This window comes from Sorex araneus, chromosome 2, assembly GCF_027595985.1.
Source record: "Sorex araneus isolate mSorAra2 chromosome 2, mSorAra2.pri, whole genome shotgun sequence".
Classification (NCBI taxonomy): Eukaryota; Metazoa; Chordata; class Mammalia; order Eulipotyphla; family Soricidae; genus Sorex; species Sorex araneus.
The window spans coordinates 192,713,221-192,734,821 of record NC_073303.1 but is presented as its reverse complement, the minus strand read 5'-3'; the positions used below and the strand labels follow the sequence as shown (position 1 = coordinate 192,734,821).

Here is a 21,601-nt window from a genome sequence, read left to right as displayed (position 1 = left end):
TGTTAAATTAATTTTTTAAAATTATTATATACATATTTATATCCTTGTGAGGTATAGTTATAAAGCTTTCCTGTTTGAGTTTCAGTTATACAATGATCAATCACTAAACCCTTCACCAGTGCACATCTCCCACCACCAAGGTTCCCAGTATCCCCCCTTTCCCACCCCTCCCCCTGCCTCTATAGCAGGCAGTCTTCCCCGTACTCTCTTTTGTATTGCTTCTTATGAATAGCATACGATGTCACGGCTGCAGCTCTCCTGGAATTTTAAAATTTTAGATGGTTAGGGACTGGAAGAATCTCTGCAAGAGCTCTCAGTTCAGAGATTCTTTTGTATGTCTGGGTCATGGCCAGTAAGGAGCTTAAACAGCAGCTGGAGGCAGTTGGTGGGAGTGACTGCCAGGGTCCCCTGGGGGATGGTGGGATGAGAAGAACCAGCCCATCCCCTGTCCCTTGAAGCCTGGAGTTTGCCGTCACTGAACCCGAGTCCCTGCTTTTCTCATGGGGTCTGGTAGTTGGTGGCCACCGGAGCTTTTAGGGGGCAGCTGGAGGGACGACGCCTGCCCCTGTGTGAGGCACCCCAGTGAAGTCGGCCTGGCTTCTTGTAGAGATTCTAATGTTCCTGTAGAGATTCTAACATTGAATCCCAAAGACTTAGGAGTTCAGAAATTTCCTCCCTTCCAGGAAATGATACAGAATTGTAGATTACAGTGTGAGCTGGAGGAGCTGCTGTTGAAAGTAGGGGAGCTGCAGAATTATGTATCATTCGTTTAAGCCCTCTGCTGTAACAGTTACTAGCAGAGGAGATCATTGGCCCTGTACAAGAAAAGCTGGAAATACCTCTTTCAGGTAGCCAGTACCACATACCATTAGGGCCTGAAAATTAGACCATTGTTTACAGTGCTCACAGAGTGAGTGTGTTCCAACATTGTAATAATTCCTTTTTAAATTGTTACTGATTAAAATCTCACATACATTTAGTCTTCTCATTAGCCCAGTGGGGCAAATATTTTCTTATCTTGACTTCTTCACATTACTTAGCTTATAAAAGGTAGACCTGGATTTGTTCCAGCTAGGTCTCAAGTCTTCTGTATCCAAATTCTGTACGCAGCATTTTTTCCCTTTATTGAAACACCATAATTTGCAGAGTTGTCCATCATACATTTGTTATAGGCATTTAATATTCCAGCATCAATCCTACCACCAATGTCACCTTCCCTCCATTATTGTCCCTGTTTTCCCAACTACCCCCCGCCCAGGCCTGCCTCCTTAATAGGTACAAAATAATTTATATTATATTGCTTTTTAGAAGCGAATGGCTTATAGGATTATAAAAAACTACTTTAATAAAAAAAAATTAGGAGAATTATTATATCTCACCACGGGGTCATTGTCTGAGGGTTTCCTAAGCTGTTCCTTGCTAGTTGAGCCTTCTGTGTTACTGTTGTTTATTGAGCTTCAAAATGTCAATGCAATTCTTCTAGTATTTCTAATATTTTAGATTCCTGAAATATTCTTAATTAGATAAGGAACCAAGTGGGATTTCAAGAGGAGTGGCAATTTTTAAAAAAAAATTAATCAAATTCTCAGTTGGAAATCTGTTCATGGATATTTTGAACTGAGTGGACACACACAGGCATGTTGAAGAATGGGCAGAGAAGGGAACCTGATTGAAAGGTCTGTTCAGAAAATACATGTCGGGTGATACGGGTTTTATTTTGTTAGTTGCAGAACTGCTGTATTCATTGCAGTGGTATGAAGAATTAGATGATCCGCCTATTTTTCTAACTGGATTTTGTGAAATGCTTCAAAAAATGAGTATTACATATGACAACTTATGTGAATTTGGCAATACTTCTGGTGTTTTACAGCTGTTGTTTAATAGGTAAGTATCCCTTTTAATTTTCCTTTTTTTTTTTTTTAAACAAGAACTCTTTATTTTTTATTTATTTATTTATTTATTTTGCTTTTTGGGTCACACCTGGCGATGCACAGGAATTACTCTTGGCGGTGCTCAGGGGACCATATGGGATGCTGGGGATCGAGCCCAGGTCGGCCACATGCAAGGCCAACGCCCTACCTGTTGTGCTATCGCTCCAGCTCCTAATTTTCATTTGGGGATGTTCATTTTTACTAACCTAAAAAAGAACCCCAAGGGGCTTCTGACAAAAAGTGGGGAAGCCTATAGCTTTGCATGTTGTTACAAACGCATCTTTAATATGCCCACATCTCTATCCCAGGGCCATTGTGGAAACAGTTGTTACACAGGTTATAGGCATTAGATTATTTGCTTATTGAAGTTTTGTGTTGAACAATTCTTTCTTTTTTTTGGTTCCTTTTTTGTTTGGGGGCCACACTTGGTGGTGCTCAGTGCTTTCTCCTGACCCTGTACTCAGGAATTACTCCTGGCAGTGCTTGAGGGCCCATTTAGGATGCGTAGGGTTGAAGCCCGGGTTGTCGGCGTGCAGGGCAAGCGCCCTACCTGCTGAACTATCACTTTGGCCTTTGAGCAGCTTTTGCTTTAAGAGTATTTTCACTTCCCTTTCCTTTGAGTAAGCTTTGCAGGATCGGAGGCTGGCCCAGACTGAACAGGTTTTCTCCACTTTTATTTATTTATTTATTTATTTATTTGCTTTTTGGGTCACACCCGGCAATGCACAGGGGTTACTCCTGGCTCTTCACTCAGGAATTACTCCTGGCGGTGCTCAGGGTACCATGTGGGATGCTGGGATTCGAACCCGGGTCGGCCGTGTGTAAGGCAAACGCCCTCCCCGCTGTGCTATCGCTCCAGCCCTTTTCTCCACTTTTATTCCTGCGTCTAGACAATCAGAGTCTCTTCGGTCCTGCAGCTTCTGTCAGTCTCTCATCTTCAAGTCAAATCTTCGACTGTCATGAAGTTTGTTTGTTTCTTGTTGTCGGGGATTTAACCCAGCACCTTTTGCACACTACCCCTGGCTTATGCATAATGGCCTCTCTAAGTCTGATCTTGAGGGTCATCTCCTGTGTGGGAATTTGGGGCGTGGATGGAGTGTGAAGAAGCCTAAGCTCCCAGTTTTGTTTGGCCAGGGCGGTTGTTGTGCAGAAATACAAGGTGAATTGCTGCTTCATAAAGTGGTTTTTTAAATTCTGTAGTAATCTAGCTTATTGAAAAAAAAATCTTGATGCTTATTCAATGTGCATTTCTCTCTCTTACTAGGTCCATGGAAAATGGCACCCTTTGGTCTCTCATAATTGCTAAGTTGATCCTTTCTCGAAGTATTTCATCTGAAGAAGTAAAACAGCATTACAGGAGAAAAGAAGGGTATTCTTCAAATTTTTTTAGCTTTGTAACTTTCTGCAGTTTTACCTTGGTAGCCTTCAGCTAATGAACAGTCTCTTACAATTTAAGAAAGCACAGTATAGCAAGTGCGAAAATTAACAAAAATGAAAAAAAGACTAAATAATTTAAATTATTTTAGCTTAAAGATAGGCCTTTTTCTCTTCATACATAAACATACATTTATTTATTTATTTATTTGTTTGTTTGTTTATTTTGCTTTTTGGGCCACACCTGGTGATACTAAGGGGTTACTGCTGGCTATATACTCAGGAATTACTCCTGGCAGTGCACCGTGGATCATATGGAATGGCAGGGATCGATATTGGCTGCATGCAAGGCTAATGCCCTACCCCCTTTACTATCACCTTGGCCCCTGTAATAAGCTTTTAATACTTTATAATATTGCTGTGGAATTTTCTACTTATTTTAAACAAGTAGCATTTCATAAGCATGTTTTCTTTTCCCTAGAAATCTTTTTTGGTTTGTTTTTTGTTTGGGTGCCATACCCCACAGTGCTCAGGGCTCACTCCTGGCTCTGGGCTCAGGGATCACTCATAATGGGGTTGGAGAACCATGTGGGATGCTGGGAATTGAACCCAGGTCAGCTGTGTGCAAGCAGACTCTCTCCCTGCCGTACTACCGCTCAGGTCCTTCTAGAAACCCATTTGGCAGACATCTTTCTTTTTCCACTCTCCTATGGCTTTATTTCCCATATGGAAATGACAGTGAAAGCTGCTTATTTCTCCTGTCGTTGTTGCTGCTTGGGAGCCACACCTGGCTGTGCTCAGCACTTACTCCTGGCTTTGTGCTCAGGGATCAGTTGTAGCAGTGACTAGGATTGAACCCATGCTAGCCACATGCAAGGCAAGATGCCTCAACCTCTATTCTGTCTCTCTAGTCCCTTTATTTCATCATCATTATTATTGGTGTTGTTGTTTAATGAGGATCATCCTGTTGAAGGATATCCCAAGAGTCATGTTTGATTTGTGTATATTGCATGGTAGTAAAATTGAGAACTTAAATCTGATTTTAAAACATTGGATTTAACTGCCTCCCCCACGCCCCATTTTTTTTTACCTGCAACTAAAATAAACAATGCAAAGAGATTGTTCTCAGTTTCTCCCATTGCCTCAGTTTAGTATGCTTTTGAATTCACAACCAAGAAAATGGCATTGCTGCACTCTAGACAGCAGGCTTGCACTCACTCATTTGTATATTCTGTATATAGTACATGTGTGATCTCTGCCACAGCTTAAGATAGAGAAAAATTCTATTATGAAGATCTCTTTTTGTTACCTTTTTTAATAGCTACAGCTCCCTCCCTCCCTGTCTTATCCCTAGTAATCAATAATAATCTCTCTCCATGATGATATCAAATGGAATCATACAGAGCAGGTTCAATTAGAGATCATCGTGATTTTAGGTTAAGATCACTGCCATAAATCAAATCACACAACTAATTTTGCTTCTCAGTGCTTATGAGATTTATATTCACTTTATATTGGAGTTTTTAAGTCAAGTGAGGCAGAGCACTATTTTTTTTTTTAATTTTTGCTTTTTGGGTCACATCCGGCAATGCACAGGGGTCACTCCTGGCTTTGCATTCAGGAATTACCCCTGGTGGTGCTCAGGGGACCATATGTGATGCTGGGAATTGAACTCGGGTCGGCCGTGTGCAAGGCAAACGCCCTACCTGCTGTGCTATTGCTCCAGCCCCAACAGAGCATTATTTTTAAAAAACAAAACAAAACGGGCTGGGGAGATAGAACAGTGGGTAATGCACTTGCTTTGCATGCAGCCAATCCAGATTCAATCCCCGGCACCCTATATTGTCTCCCAAGCACTACCAGGAGTGATTCCTGAGTGCAGAACCAGTAGTAAGCCCTGAGCACTGTCAGATGTGGCCCACAAACAAACAAACAGACAAAAGATCCATAATTTAAAAAACTGTTAAAACTTGCTAATCACCATCTAGGCTTTCAGAGAATCATAATCTTTTTGCCATGGTTTGTATAAAACTTAGTAATCATGAAACCATAAAATCATGAAGCCATAGTTTCTTTTGATACAGGGTATTTTTATTCAGCGTAAGCTGAACACACACACACACACACACACACATTTTAGATTATGAGAGTAATGAGGGCTTAAAGAATTTCTAGAATGGAGACATGGAGACAGCTCAGGGGCTTAAAATCATGAAACCATAGTTTCTTTTGATACAGGGTTTTTTTATTCAGCGTAAGCTAAACACACACACACACACACACATACACACACACATTTTAGATTATGAGAGTAATGAGGGCTTAAAGAATTTCTAGAATGGAGTCATGGAGACAGCTCAGGGGCTTAGGATGCATGCTTTGCATTCGTTGAAACCTGAGTTCGAGCCCCAGCACTGCATGTTTCACTGCCGGTCAGATTGGCCCCTTCAGCCTCTGTCCAGCAGGGGACGGTGGCAGAAAACAAGGCAAATACATAAGCAGACAGGCATGCAGGGACTGTCCATGCTTTAGGGCCACTAGGGAGGCTATGAGTGGTCTCCCAGGCTGCTCATTTATTCACTAGCAAATCACTCCCCTCACACGAGCTATTTTTTAAGTTGACAGAGACATTAAGAACAGTGAAGACATCAGCATTAAGACATCAGCATTAAGTGGGTATGTGAGGAGCAGGGAATGGGATAGTTAGTTCCCTGAACCAGTCAGCTGGCAGCCTTAAAGCATAAAATCGTGACAGTTTCTAACTCTGTCTTTACCCTCCGCCCTTGCCCTCTATATCTAAAAGACCCTAAACTGTTTTATTCTGTACTTTCCTGGGCTTATATGGCATATATGGATATCCATTTGTAGAAAGATACAGACCTGGAATTGTTTAAGTTGAAATAGTTAACTCTTAAAAGAGCAGTCATGTTATTTACATAATTTTAAGAAATATACATGGGGAAATTTTATATGTGCCTATAATAAAAAAGTAACAAAAAGCAAAAGGTAATATACATGATTTCATTATTTAAAATTAACAAGTGTCAATTTCTGCTATAGTTAAATATCATTAGTATTTTAGTATAATGAGGATTATTGATTCTTTGCTGCTTATTTGTGTGAACAAAAATTTTGGAAATAACAGTTTAGGATAAACATATTTATACTTTTTCTTTTCATTGAACAGTTTTTTCCCACTAACAGAAGGTAATATGCATACCATCCAGAGTCTCTGTCCGTTTTTGTCAAAAGAAGACAAGAAGGAATTCATTGCTCAATGTATACCTGCCCTTTTGGCCTGGACAAAGGAAGATCTTTGGAACACCAATGGTTAGTTGCTTGATAGTAAGCATCTTAGTAATTTAATTATTACATGGCGGGAAAGACTTGTTTCTTAATACCTAACCCCAAATCTCACAGATAGGTGTTATTATTGCTGATTTATTCCTAGTCTATAGGTTAATTACAAAACAGCTTGACAGATGAGTTTTATTGGAGACTAACTGTTATATTAGGGGAGGGTTTACCACCACAAATATCCTGTCATACCATTTCCATCTTGTCTTCTTAGTTAACTAAAGAGTGAACATACAAAGGCGAAGATGAATAGCTTTTATTTTCTATCCGTCTTTTTAAGACCCTCGAACTCTATCATTTGTTTCCTTTCCCTTGTCGGGAATGTTGGGGTGTTCTTATTGCAGTGTCGGGGGTCAAGCACTTACTTGCCTCATGCTGGGGAGTAGTTTCCAGGATCACAGACTTGGTTGCGGGTCGTTAGAGATTGTGGTTCTTGGGGTCACGCTAGCAATGTGGCCCTGACTGGCCTCCTGCCAGTGATGAAACTCTAAGGTCATTCTTGTCAGGCAAGCATTCTCCCACTGAGCTTCATCCCTGGCTCTTGAGTATTAATTTCATAAGCACATATTGAACTCTGGTTTTATAATTCTTGTAGAGAAGGCAGACAGAGAAGGCTTGTGATACTGATGTAGCAAAGAAATTGATTCTTTGTGCAAATGGTAGGAAAGGAGTCTTTACTGCTTTAGGGTGGCTGTCAGTGACAATTTCTGAAAGAGATATTTATATTTCACTTGAAGGATAATTTTCCTTATGGATGTAAATGGGTCAGGGATACAAAAGCATAAAACAGTACAAATAATTCTGTTTGATAGCTGCTTGCGGTGAAGGTTGGAGGCCAAGGGAATTGGGATGCTTAAGAATGTGTACATTGGACTGCAGCAGTAGCAGCAGGAAGCAGTTGGGACCGGCTTCCTGACGGATAGTTAAAATCACGGCATTCAGGGAAGAGAAGAGCTGGGCATGAAAGAGATGAAGCAGAACTGGTGAGATTTTCTCGTCATGTGTCTGTATCGGAGGTAGACGGAAGTACCATTGGTTCTTTCAGAAAGCTGAATTGGGAGGGTGGGGGGGTGGATGCAGGCTGGGGCCGTATCCTGGTTAGATGTCAAGAGGCAGTAGCTTCCGGACTGGAACAGCTTCAGAAGATGTTTATTAACTTCATCTTGGTGCTAATTTAAACCCGTCTTGTCAGGATAAACTTGTGTCAGGAGAGTGCGGAGTGGAGAAGGAACAGTGGGGAGGAGTCCGTGCCTTGTGCTCTTCTGCCCCAAAGGAACCTGGCACTGTTGTGTGATGCGCTGGTGGTGGCTACTGCATGTACTCAGCTCAGCCATTAAGCGGCCAGGTCAGGCTGAGCATCACGGGGAGTGGTCCTGGGTCCCGGACACTGTCATGGTGTGTCTCACCCACCGTAAGAAGGATTCCAAGGGAGTAGACAGCCCGGGAGTATGTTGGTAGAGGGAGACGGAAATAAGAACTAGAGAAGTTCTGCCACCAGCCTCAGGGGGCAAACATTTCTGGATATGGCCAGCCCCTCCCAGAGCCCTGGTTAGGAGGCCCCTCTGCCTAAAAAAGAGGAGTTTTAGGAAATAAATAAATAAAATGACACCACACACACACACACACACACACACACACACACACACACACACATGCGCGTTCTAGCTATCACTGTCATCCCGTTGCTCATCAATTTGTTTGAGCGGGCACCAGTAACGTCTCTCATTGAGAGACTTATTGTTACTGTTTTTGGCATATCCAGTACGCACGGGTAGCTTGCCAGGCTCTGCCATGCGGGCTCCATATTCTTGGTAGCTTGCCGGGCTCTCTGAGAGGGGCGGAGGGATCGAACACGGGTCGACCTCGTGAAAGGCGAACGCCCAACCGCTGTGCTATCGCTTTAGCCCAGGTTCTAGCTATAGCAAATGCAATTCAGGGTAAATGTATGAATTAGGGAACAGAATATTTTCTTTTCCCAACCATATTTAAGTTTACTTGGGCTGTGTTCTTTTGTCTTATTTGGGTTTTTTTTAGAGAAGTGGTACAGTATAGAATTGTTGAGGGCGGTTCAGCCACTTCCTGCCATCTCTGTCCCATTGCTGACCTTTGCTGGGATCAGATTATGGGTTTCTGTCCCCTGAAGCTTACAGTCACTTGTTGATGTTCATAGAAGTTTTTTCTGCGTGTGTCTCCAAGTTTTTGATCTTTTTTGATGTAGATTGTCTCTTTTTTTTTAATAAAAGCAATGTAATTTTATTTTGAATTTTTAGGAGGTTTTGGACATCTTGCCATTTTGAATTCTTGTCTGAAAACCAGAAGTATAGATGATGGAGAATTATTACATGGCATCTTAAAAATCCTAATGACCTGGAAGAAAGATCATGAGGATATTTTCCTTTTCAGTTGGTAGGTGATATTCTCTCCTCTTTTCTCCTCCTTTGACACATTACGGACCCAGGTTTGGGATGTTATAGTCACAGTTTTGTTGATTAAGACAGTTAAGCCAGATTCTTACAGGACTTGGAATATTTTCTAACTGGATGGCTGTAAAATTTTCTGATACTTTTTTCCTTTTGCTTTTGTCTTGACTATAGTAATCTCTCAGAAGTAAGTCCAGAGACACTGGGTGTAAATATAGAAATAATGCGGTTCCTTTCCCTGTTTCTGAAGTACTGCTCCTCTCCCTTAGCAGAGAGTGAATGGGACTTTATCATGTGCTCCATGCTGGCGTGGTTGGAGGTAAGCTGTTAGCGCCTCTCTTGGTCTGCCAGCCTGTCTGCATGTCAGAACACTCGACTCATCCATAATCTTTCACATCTTTATTTTTGTCCCTCCCAGGCTTTCAGCCAGGGTCACAGAGACATTCTCTCCCACCGAGCTACAACCCTGGCCCCCAATTCTTATTCTTTCATGATTGTAATGAACTTGGCTAGGCACAACAGGCATCTGCCTTGCATTGTGCCTAACTGCTTTGAATCCCCAGCACCACATATGGCCCCTGAGCACAGCCAGAGGTATCAGTCACTCCTAAGCTCATAGCTGGGAATAACCCCTGATCATTGCTGGGTATGGGATCCCCTCCCCCCTACAGAAAAAAGTATAGAATTAAAAATTTGCAATGAAAGGGTTGTCTCTTTTTTTTTTTTTTTGCTTTTTGTGTCACACCTGGCTATGCACAGGGGTCACTCCTGGCTCTGCACTCAGGAATTACTCCTGGCGGTGCTCAGGGGACTGTATGGGATGCTGGGAATCGAACCCAGGTCGGCCACGGTCAAGGCAAAGGCCCTACCCGCTGTGCTATCGCTCTAGCCCCAAGGGTTGTCTCTTTATTGCCTTGATTTGTGATGGTCTATGGAAGTCCGCTTCCCTATTGTGTTTTTTGCTTCTCCAGACGACAAACGAGAATCAGGCTCTGTATGGAGTCCCGCTCATCCAGCTGTTCGCCTGTGTCAGCTGCGACTTAGCCTGTGAGCTCAGTGCTTTCTTTGAGTCCACCACCCCGGAGGCGGTTGGCAATCTTCCTGCAAATCTTATCAGTGAATGGAAAGAATTTTTCTCCCTCGGCATCCACAGTTTGCTTTTGCCTCTTTTGGTGACTGTTACAGGCAAGTGAAACAAGGCGGTGGGCGTGGCACGTGAAAAGTGGAGGGTCGGAAAGCTTTCATGGAAACTGCAAGATAGAAACTGTTAAACAGTGAAAGAACCTGGGAGAAGTTTTACATTGAAATTGGGGGCAGGGGCAAAAGTAGTCAGAGTATGGGGGAAGTTGTCTGCCATAGAGGCAGGGGGTGGGGTGGCGTAGGGGACTTTGGTGGTGGAAAATGTGCACTGGTGGAGGAATGGGTGTTCGGTCATTGTACGACTGAAACCCAAACATGAAAGATTTGTAATGATATCTCAAAGTGATTCGATTTAAAAAGCGGCAGGGTGGGTGGGCTGGGAAGGAAAGCTTTCATGAAAAGAGCAAAACAGAAACTGTTAAACAACAAAAGAACCAGGGAGAAGTTTGCAATGAATAGTCTCTCTCTCTCTCTCTCTTTTTTTTTTTTTTTTGCTTTTTGGGTCACACCCGGCAATGCTCAGGGGTTCCTCCTGGCTCTGCACTCAGGAATTACTCCTGGCGGTGCTCAGGGGACCATATGGGATGCTGGGAATCAGACCCGGGTCTGCCTCATGCAAGGCAAACGCCCTACCTGCTGTGCTGTCACTCCAGTCCCTGAAATGAATAGTCTCTTATGTGCTTCTGCTTTATAGATCTTGAGTGAAACAATGGTGTTTCTGAACACTATTGCAAATGATAATAGCAATTTAGATCCAAGTGATTATTCAAACTTGTCTTTGAGTATCCTTAGGGTTAAGACAACAGGAGTTTTTCTAACAACTGGGGTGCTTTGAATTTTATATTTATTATATGATTCTAGTTAGGACTTCTCTAAAACTTCTCAGGTATGTTTCTTTTTTAAAATCACAGTGGACTCTATCAGTTTGCATTTTTTCTGTTTCCCTCACTTTGTTTTGGGTTGCACTTGTTGCTTGCATTTTTGTCTTCAGGAGAAAACAAAGACACATCTGAAAGGTCCTTTCAGAATGCAGTGTTGAAGCCCATGTGTGAAACATTAACATATATCCCAAAGGATCAGCTGTTGAATCACAAACTTCCTGCAAGATTGGTTGCTGGCCAGAAAACAAACTTGCCAGAAAATCTCCAGACTCTGTTAAATACTTTGGCCCCATTACTCCTCTCCAGAGCTCGACCTGTGCAAATTGCTGTGTATCATATGCTCTACAAGTAAGTGATGTTCTTTACCAAAAAAAGTATTTATAGAACAATAATAGCAACGAATAGAAATTTACAACAGAATACATCTTCAGTGTTAATCCATAGTCCTTCAGACACATTCCCCCAAAGTCAGCTTGAACATGTCTTGCAGTAGCAGAATTTCTAGTTTTTGTTTATTTCATTTCCCTCAGCGGGGACTGTAGACTGGAGCAGTTGGTGACTGCATGGTTCCAGGGACTAAGCTAGGGGCCTGAGGCTTGCCATGAGTGTGCCTACTCACCTCACCATCTTCTGGGCCAATCCCTGTGAGAGCTCTCAGGATCACCTCCGTACATGGGGGTTGCACCGGGATTCAAATTTATGATCATGTGCTTGCTAGCCTCCTCCAACCCCCCCTCACACCTTTAAAAAACTCATACAGTAAAAGTCATATGTTGCAATTACATTTACATAGTCCTGGTCATTGGTGGTTTTGGGAGTGGGTTGGGGGAGAGAAACACTTAAAACTGAATTCAGCACATTGACACCAATGCTGTCATTTGTGTTACTTAAAGCACTGCGTGCTGGCATCAGCAATTTACAGGCCTCTGTTCTTGTAGGCAGGACCACTTAATTTAAAATCAAGTGATGGGGACCTGAGCAGTAGTACAGCGGATAGGGCGTTTGCCTTTCCCACAGCTGACCGGAGTTCGATGCCTGGCATTCCATATGGTCTCCCGAGCACCATCAGGAGTAATTCCTGAGTGCAGAGCCAGGAGTAGCTCTGATTGCCAGGTGTGACCCCCCCAAAAAAAATATCCTAGTAAAATCAAGTGATGGTCTACTTTGCAGATTAATGCCTGAATTGCCACAATATGATCAGGATAATTTAAAGTCATATGGAGATGAAGAAGAAGAACCAGCTCTGTAAGTTGTTTTAAAATTTTCTTTTAATTCTTAGAGTTCATCCCACTTTCAGTGCCTCTCTCTAGAAGACTGAGAACAAAGTACTGTAAACTTAGGTATTTGTTTCAACAGAGCTTTTACTTATTTTTATTACCATGAGATAGAGTTACAGAATTATGATTAGACTTTAGTCATGAAATGTTCGAACACCTGTCCCTTTACCAGTATACATTTCCCACCAACAGTGTCTCCCCAGTTCTCAGTTTCACTCATTCCACTGTCCCCCTTTTTTTTCCCACCCCCGCCAAGTCTGCCTGTATGGCAAGCACTTTTTTTTCTCTCTTTCTCTGCCCCCCCCCCCCCCCGTTTGGGCATTATGGTTTGCAATACAGGTACTAAAAAGAGCTCTTAAAGTTATTTATGAGATTGTTATCTATAAAGTTATATGGTCCCCCCTAAACTGTAGAATTCACCCAAAAACATTGGATTTTTTTCTGCCGTTAATTCTTTAATCAACTTAGGAGTCAATTTGATGCTGTTTGATCAAACTTTGTTAATTCCAGATGGTATAGTGGAAAGAGTACATTAATTTGAAATTGTATTGAATCCTTCACGCAAAACATTAAATGCTGAGGAAAATAAGTATATTTAGTAAATCTTTCCACCCCTTATTATCTGAGCCCTCTAGGAGTTTGTATCCTAATGCAGTTAATATTCTGTGATTGAAGGAAGGGAGTGACTAAATGTGAAGAGCAAGGATAGATAGAGCTTGTTAGGAGAGCACCGGGAAGAGACAGCCCGCTGAGGGGGAGACAGTCATGCAGAACCTCTGAAGGCTAAGGTGCTGTTTCAGCTGGACAGGAAAGACAATCTACATTTAGGGGTGTACACACAGGGGTGATTACTTGGGATGTGTAGGGAAAATGTGGAATCATTGGCTCTGCAAGATTTAAAAATTTTTCTGGGTCTTACACTGGGATAGTAACTGTGAAGGCAGGCATTTTGGAGCCTCATTTTCTTTGTCCTTTTTTATTTTTCAAATTTTATAAAGTTGTTCACAATAATTCATCATATTTACTATTCGAACAACATTCCCACCACCATTGCACCTTCCCACCACCATATTTTGAATGTTGCCACCCCAAACCCCAAACCATACCCCCAAAGCAGAACCAAAATCATTAATTTTGTATTGCTTGTTATGAATGATCTGCTAAAAATAGTTCAAAAAGTTTTCCTGAGAGGGCAGTGTGTGAGATTGTTGTATTTTACCCAGGAGCCTTTAAGCTCTCCTGTAAGAGATTATTAACACGTTGTTAAAGTTGAGCCTTGTGTGCTTACGTATCTGTTTTCCCCCTGAGATGGGTTGCCTTCTGCTTTACACTCCATCAAATGTGGTCTGCTACTCTTAGTTCATCAGTGGCGTAGAGTATGAGACATTGCTCGGCCACACGAGGAGCCGAGTATTCCCGACTTTATAGATTCACAGCACTGAAAATGGTTTCTCCCCTAAAGAAAACTTGAGCTTGTTGGACAGAAGGATTTTTAAATAAACAAGTGTGCGTGGTGGGGGTGGAGGTGTAAGACAGGCAGGGCAATGCAAAGGAGGTTGGGCTACTTTTTTTTTTTTTTTTTTTTTTTGCTTTTTGGGTCACACCCAGCGCTGCTCAGGAGTTACTCCTGGCTTTGCACTCAGGAATCACTCCTGGCGGTGCTTGGGGGACCATATGGGATGCCGGGGATCGAACCCGGGTCGGCCGCGTGCAAGGCAAACGCCCTACCCGCTGTGCTATCGCTCCGGCCCCAGGAGGTTGGGCTACTTATGATGCCAAAGGACCTTCGCAATAACAAGTTTTATGACCAGGATACTATTTACTAGAAGAAGGGTTTCAGCACTGCTTCTGCGAGAGAGTAGGAAGGGCAAATGCTTTGTGTAAAGAAGCAAGCAGGGGTGTGATCACAGCAGCTTTGTACCGGAGCACGGAGGGCAGTGGGTAAGGTGCAGAGAACTCTTGGCAGAGAGTTCATAGGTTTGTGACGGTTGATACGGACTGAGGAAGGAAGGTGGGGACAGAGGGGCTGCATGCGTGGCAGGTGCCCTACCTGCAGTACTCTCTCTCCAGCTCAGTAATTTGTATTATTTACTTAATAGCCTTTTACTGCATATCACAGATTTTTTTTTTTTTTAAGCTTTTTAGGTCACACCTGGCAGTGCACAGGGGTTACTCCTGGCTTTGCAGTCAGGAATTACTCCTGGCAGTGCTCAGGGGACCATTTGGAATGCTGGGAATCAAACCCGTGTCGGTCGCACGTAAGGCAAACACCCTACCCGCTGTGCTATCGCCCCATCCCTTGTTATAGATATTTTGAGGGGTTTTTGTTTGTTCTTGCAAAAGCATGGCATCCAATACTTTTGTAAAGCTTTTCTTTTTTAAAGGCTTGCACCATTATTGAATAATGGAGTACAGTGATTATACAGTGAAAAATAGGTATGTATGTTTTCCTGTTCTACAGTTCCACTGAGTGAAATTAAAAGTGAAAATTAAATCTAAGGGTAGACCGTTAAGGCTCTAGACCTCTGGAAAGTCGAGAAAGATTTCTTTAAAAGACTCGAAGTAAAGTCCTGTTCTCTTTGCTAAGGAATGATTCATGAAGAAAAACTCGTTTTCACATTTGTCTCGAGGTCTCCACCGGCAGTGCTGATGTCTCTTCTAAGCTCTCAAGAGGACTTACTAGAAAACATTTTGGAATGTGTTCCTGTTGGGCAGATAGTCACTATTAAGCCACTGAGCGAAGAATTCTGCTATGTGCTGGGATACCTCCTCACTTGGAAATTAATACTTACTTTCTTCAAAGCTGCTTCATCGCAGGTAAACAAGCGACAGCTCTCAGCAGTCCTGTGCTCTCTGTGCTTCCGTAATTCCATAAACCTCTTCTTCCTTTTGTTCAAAATTGGAGAGGGGCCCGGGAGACCCTACAGGACAGAAAGTTCTTGCTGGTATTCTGCCCACCTGGTTCGAACCCCTGGCATAGCATATGATCCCCAAGCACCACCGGGGCTCACTTCTGAGCAGAATGCCAGGACTAGCCTCTGAGTACTGCTGGGAGTGGTCCCCTACTCTTTCCTTTCTCCCCACAACTGTCTTTGAAAAGGGGAAAGTACCTTGCATTGCAATCTATCAGCAGCCTCGGGAACTGCTGATGTCAGCTCCTGCTTTCTCACCTCCCACAGTATTTTATATACACACAAACACCATACACACATTTTTTTCTTTCACACGTATTCTCTCTCTCTCTCTCTCTCTCTCTCTCTCTCTCTCTCTCTCTCTCTCTCTCTCTCTCTCTCACACACACACACACACACACACACACACACATACCCGATACACAATTTTTGCTAAGATAGTCTCAGGAATGTGCTTGCCTTCATCCTACCCCCGCATCTCCCCCCTCCCCGCTCCCACCACAGATAGCCATCTAGTCCTTAATGAAGAAAGCAAAATGTATTTAACAATATTGTACTACCCAGGTAGCACTGTAGCACTGTCACTGTCATCCCGTTGTTCATCGATTGGCTCGAGCAGGTACCAGTAACGTCTTACAGTAATAATTGTGAGACTTGTTACTGTTTTTGGCATATCAAATACGCCACGGGTAGCTTGCCAGGCTCTGCCGTGCGGGCAGGATACTCTCGGTAGCTTGCTGGACTCTCCGAGAGGGATGGAGGAATCAAACCCAGGTTGGCCATGTGCAAGGCAAATGCCCTACCCACTGTGCTATCGCTCCAGTCTTAATTACTATCCAGGTAGTAATTTTAAAAGAATTGGATTTTACTAATTTTTCCTTGATCAGCTTCTGACTCTTCATTGGAAATTTACCTTAAGATCACACTGCTTAGGGCCTGAGAGATAAAACAGTGAGTAGGGTGTTTACCTTGCATATGGCCAACCAGGTTTCTCTCTCCAGCACCCTTTATGGTCCCTAGAGCAACACCAAGAGTAATTCTTGAGTGTAGAGCCAGGAGTAGCCCCTGAGCACTGCTGGGTGTGCCACTCCCCCAAGGCCCCCCAAAACAAATTGCTGTTTAGACAGATACCAATGAAACATCATCCAGTGTAATGCAAACTCATCTCTTAGTGATTAAGAAAAAAAAAACCTCTAACTATTTTGCCCAAATTATTCTACCAGCCACTAGATGTCTCTGTTAACTTATGTTTAGGGAGAAAAGACCTTGGTGTGTAGGAAGGAGAGTGAGAAATCTACTCCTGCTTTGTTTTCTTCTCATTTTTGGTAGTTGCCCATTTTAAAATGGTAGGGGCCAGAGGGATAGTATAGTGTGTCAGGCACTTGCCTTGCACATGTCCGACTTGGGTTCGATCCCCAGAACCTCAGTGGTTCCTCCCGAGCCCTGCCGTGAGCACATAGTCAGGAGTATTCCAGTAGGTGTGGACCTAAAACAATAACAACAAAAGTTAAACTGATCGAATGTAGGTTCTTTGACAGCTCAATATGGAGATAAATACTATGGCATTAGTTTCTAGGATGAGCAAATTAAAATTCACTTTTGCCTCTTCTTGTTTGTTTGTTTTGGGGTTTTTAGTTTGTTTGTTTTGCGGGGAGGATTGACCCCAGCAGTGTTTGTCCAGGGAGCCATTTGGTGCTAGGGATTGCAGCTGAGCCCCCTGTTTGCAAAGTTTGTGTTCAGCATCTGAGCTGTCTGTCTGGCCCCACCATCATCCCAGGTAGAAATATATTAACACGGTATCTTTGCACTTGCATGTCTTAGGAAAATCAAATCACAGAAGTGACAGTGATGTAGATTTTTAAATTCTTTGTTTTTATTTTGTTTTTTATTGTTTTTTTTGTTTGTTTGTTTGTTTTGCTTTTCGGGAAAAGCGATGCTCAGGGGTTACTCCTGGCTCTACACTCAGGAATTACTCCTGGCATATGGGATGCTGGGAATCGAACTCGGGTCGGCCGCATGCAAGGCAAATACCCTACCCGCTGTGCTATCACTCCAGCCCCTGTTTTTGTATTTTAACCACACCCAACTGTGCTCAGGGCTTCCTTCTGGCACACTGGTAGGTTCAGGGGACCATTTAGGGTGCCAGGGATAGAACTTTAAAGCAAGGCTCCAGCCCTAAGCTTTCGGTTTTAAAGGCCAATTGATAAGTGTGATTGCTTTAAAAATTCTATTTTCCACTTTGTGTGTTTTGTTTGTTTGTTTTTCTGTTTCTGGACTACCCCCAGCAATGCTCAGGGCTTAGTCCTGGTTCTTCACTAAGAAATCACTCCTGGTGGGTTCAGGGGATCATACAAGGCACTAGGGGATTGAACCCCGGTCAGCCATGTGCTAGGCAATTATCCTACCCACTATACTATCTCTCTTTTCCTCTAATTTTTTTTGTTTTTTTTTTCAAGTTCAGACTTATAGAGAAGTTGGATGAATAATTCTATGAAAGTCATAAATTCTTTCCATAGTGTGGTTCCACATGTCTTCTGAGAACAAGACCAGGAGTAATCCCTAAGTACTCCTGGGTGTGACCCAAAAGCCAGAAAAAGGAAAAGAAAATTGTATTTTAAACAGGATATGGAGAAACTATGGTTTGAAAGGAAAATGTGGAAGATTTAGGAGAGCGTGAGTGACTCACTTGTGAAAAATGATGAATAAGTTTACTTGGCTGATAGACATTCTTACTAATAAAAGGAATTTGAGAAAACTGCTCGAAGCATATGTCTAAGTGAGAAAATAGTAAAAACTGTTAGTTAATAGGAAAGATACTAGTTCCATCAAACGGCGCATGTGCAGATTAAGAATGTGGCATATGCTTTGTCAGACACTTCCATGTAATTTTCAGTGTTCACAATTTTTTAAATTATTTTCTTGTATCATTTTGTTGTTTTGGTTTAATTCAGCTTTACTACAAATATTCTTTGCTTTCCACCAGCTTCGGGCCCTGTATTCAATGTATCTTCGGAAAACGAAGAGTTTGAATAAATTGCTTTACCACCTGTTCAGACTTATGCCAGAAAACCCAACCTATACAGAGGCAGCTGGTGAGCCCTCCAACAAAGAGCCGAAGACATTCTTTACCGAAGAACTCCACTTGAGTATCAGAGGTTAGTAAGTATGTTTGTTTTCTCTCTCATTTCAGAGGTTCATCACTCTTCTTTATCCAGGAGGTATGGAGAATAACTACCCTGGTTGGGGGAATGCTCAAGTGCAAACCTTCACATAGTTCTCCAAATAGCACATTTGATTAGTTCTCAGGTTGAGTTGATTGAGACTATTGTATGTTCTTGTGTAAACTGTCATTTGCTACAGACAATATTTTGTATTCTACCATGGAAGAAAGAGATGAACTGTGAGGAGTCTCCAGGAGGCTCAAAATCTTTTTTGTGTTTTATAGAAGCAATATTTACTGATTTATTTTTGGTTTGGGGCCCAGACCCAGCGGTGCTCAGGGGTTATGCCTGACTCTGTGCTCGGGAATTACTCTTGGCTCTGTGCTCAGTGGACCATATGGGATGCCAGGGATCAAACCCAGGTTGGCCTCATGCAAGGCAAACACCCCTGTACTATTTATCTGGCCCCTATTTTTTATTTCTCAAGATGTGTTTTGCATTACTTTATGAGGAATATTATTTTCTCGGCATACTTTCCAGTGGTAATAGAGCTCATCATTCACCTTGCTTCTTTGTTGCCTCTTGTTTTTGCCTATTGTTGCGGGGACCACATCCAGCAATGCTAGGGCCGGGGGCATTCATACTGGGGATTAAACTCAGGGTCTCGCACATGCAAGGCATACGCTCTATCCTTGAGCCACATCCTGTGGCTCTTCTTTTTCCCTTTCTAGTGTTTCTTTTTGAATGTCGAGGAGAATGCCAACATGCTGGATTATTGATGCCTTGGGTATAATTTGTTTTACGAGTGCTATTACTGATGCTGAGTAATTGAAAATGACTTTCTAAGGAGCATACCACGATCAGTCTGTTACTAACAAAGGATTTGCTTTTCCCTCAGACACAGCAACTCTCCCGTACCACATCCCACACTTGGCCTGCTCTGTCTATCATATGACACTGAAGGACCTACCCGCCATGGTGCGGCTGTGGTGGAACAGCAGCGAGAAGCGGGTTTTCAACATTGTCGATAGATTTACGAGCAAATATGTCAGCAACGTTCTTTCTTTCCAAGAAATCTCCTCTGTGCAAACAAGCACACAACTCTTTAATGGCATGACGGTGAGTATGGACCTGAATTTTTTTTCCCGAGGGAAGTTGCTCGAATATTGGTCACGCCCTGTCATTTGGTAGAAGTGCCCTCACCATTGTAGCTCAGAAGTTGTTTATGAAATTAATTAACTAATGAACTGATCAGGGCTTGGAGGCCACACCCGGCAGTGTTTAGGGGCCACTCTTCACCCTGTGCTTTCTAATTGCCACAGAGGTATCCAGGGAATTGAACCATGATCACTTATATGAAGGTAAGCACCTTAACCCGTTTTTCTCAGGCTCAAAATAGTCTTCTTTCTGGTCCAGAGTATCAAATCTTAGTGTTTGTAGATCGAAACATTATTATAGTTTCCTTAGCCCCCATCATGTCGTGTTTTAAAACATTCACCAGTTACTCCAACTGTGCATTATAATGTGTATAGATGCCAGGCTCTGTGTGCCAGTCACCTGGGAACTAAGTCATTTAATAGGACAGATTCCTGTCCCATATTAACATATAGTCTTCACAAAGGAAAAGGAACCATAGTGAAATTGCTTTTTGGTGTGAAATGGAGTATGGCACAGAGGGAAGAGAGCTCAGCAGTGGGAAAGGTCCACCTGGCTGAGTGAGTAGGTGGGATGTTACAGAGGATTACTTTGGGCCGGGCAGGGTTTTATCATGAGTAGAAGGGGGAAACCTTTTAGTGTAAAGAATGATAAATGCAAAAGCCTTGGAGCTGGAGTAGAATTCCTGTGATTGGCCCAAGAAACAATGACTAACTCAGTCATCACTTACAGTAACATTTGTGAAGGTGAATAGTCAGAAAACAGATTGATTCATTGGTGAATTGGGACGCTGAAGGGGAAAAGACCTTAAAAAAATGAAAAAATATTGGTCACTTAAGGCTGGAGTGATAGTACACCAGGTAGGGATCTTGCCTTGCATGCGGCCAACCTGGGTTTGATCCCTGGCACCTCAGATGGTCCCTGAGCCTGCCAGGAGTGAGCACAGAGCCAGAAGTAAGCCCTGAGCATTTCTAGGTGTGGCCCCGAAAGAAACAAACAAAAAGAATTAAATACAGGTCAGTGAAATTTTTCTTTGAGGCAGCGATAGAACTATATTATTAGACTTGCTGTGTTTGCAGTAGAAAACATGAGCCTGGCTCATATGGTTATTCTGGGAGACTGTTATAGACTATGATAGATATTCTGAGCATTTTAAAGGGGAGAAATGGCAGAAATTTTGTGTTGATCCATCTGAACAAGCAGTTAATTTCTGGGATGAAATAGAAGGAGCAATTTAAGCTAAGGCTATGGTGGTTGAACTGGAAATAGACGAGTCAAAAGAATAAGTTCATGAAGGCTGATAAGTAGTGTTTAATGTTGAATTTGCAATGTTGATGCAACATCCAAAATCAGATATAAGTGTTCTGGCAAATGATGGGTGGCGCTAGAGCTCAGAATTCTGTGGTAGAAAGACATGAGAGACATCTTAAGTAGAAAGACACTGATGCCCAGGATGTGGAAGAGAGGAATAAGTAGCTCACTCTGTCATTTGTCTGTTCAAAAGCAATTTATACTACATGACAGACATTTTTTATGCACATTGTATTGTCTTTCAAAACAGATTTTAAGTGTTCTAGATGACTATACAGATGCATAATTCTTTTTTTTTTTTCTTTTTGGGTCAAACCTGGCGATGCGCAGGGGTCACTCCTGGCTCTGCACTCAGGAATTGCTCCTGGCGGTGCTCAGGGGACCATACGGGATGCTGGGAATCGAACCGAGGTCGGCCGCGTGCAAGGCAAACGCCCTCCCCGCTTGTGCTATTGCTCCAGCCCCTACGATGCATAATTCTTAAAAACTATGTAATATTTATTTATATAATATGTATTTAATATGTTAATATCATATCTCAAATAAGCCTATTTCTTCACTAGCATCCTTTTTTTTTTTTTTTTTTTTTGCTTTTTGGGTCACACCTGGCTCTGCACAGGGGTTACTCCTGGCTCTGCACTCAGGAATTACTCCTGGCGGTCCTCAGGGGACCATATGGGAT

At 42.6% G+C, this 21,601-nt stretch overlaps 1 protein-coding gene across 1 annotated transcript in view; it reads left to right on the top strand.

Moving 5' to 3' along the window:
- LTN1 (listerin E3 ubiquitin protein ligase 1) overlaps positions 1-21,601 on the top strand; it is a 60,936-nt gene that overhangs the window by 33,733 nt on the left and 5,602 nt on the right. The window contains exons 17-27 of the mRNA XM_055127495.1: positions 1,725-1,884; positions 3,196-3,300; positions 6,493-6,635; positions 8,933-9,068; positions 9,257-9,401; positions 10,054-10,267; positions 11,214-11,451; positions 12,274-12,348; positions 15,011-15,197; positions 18,276-18,447; positions 19,352-19,572. Of these exons, the coding sequence (XP_054983470.1) occupies positions 1,725-1,884; positions 3,196-3,300; positions 6,493-6,635; positions 8,933-9,068; positions 9,257-9,401; positions 10,054-10,267; positions 11,214-11,451; positions 12,274-12,348; positions 15,011-15,197; positions 18,276-18,447; positions 19,352-19,572 (1,796 nt within the window). The remainder of the gene's footprint in view (positions 1-1,724; positions 1,885-3,195; positions 3,301-6,492; positions 6,636-8,932; positions 9,069-9,256; positions 9,402-10,053; positions 10,268-11,213; positions 11,452-12,273; positions 12,349-15,010; positions 15,198-18,275; positions 18,448-19,351; positions 19,573-21,601) is intronic.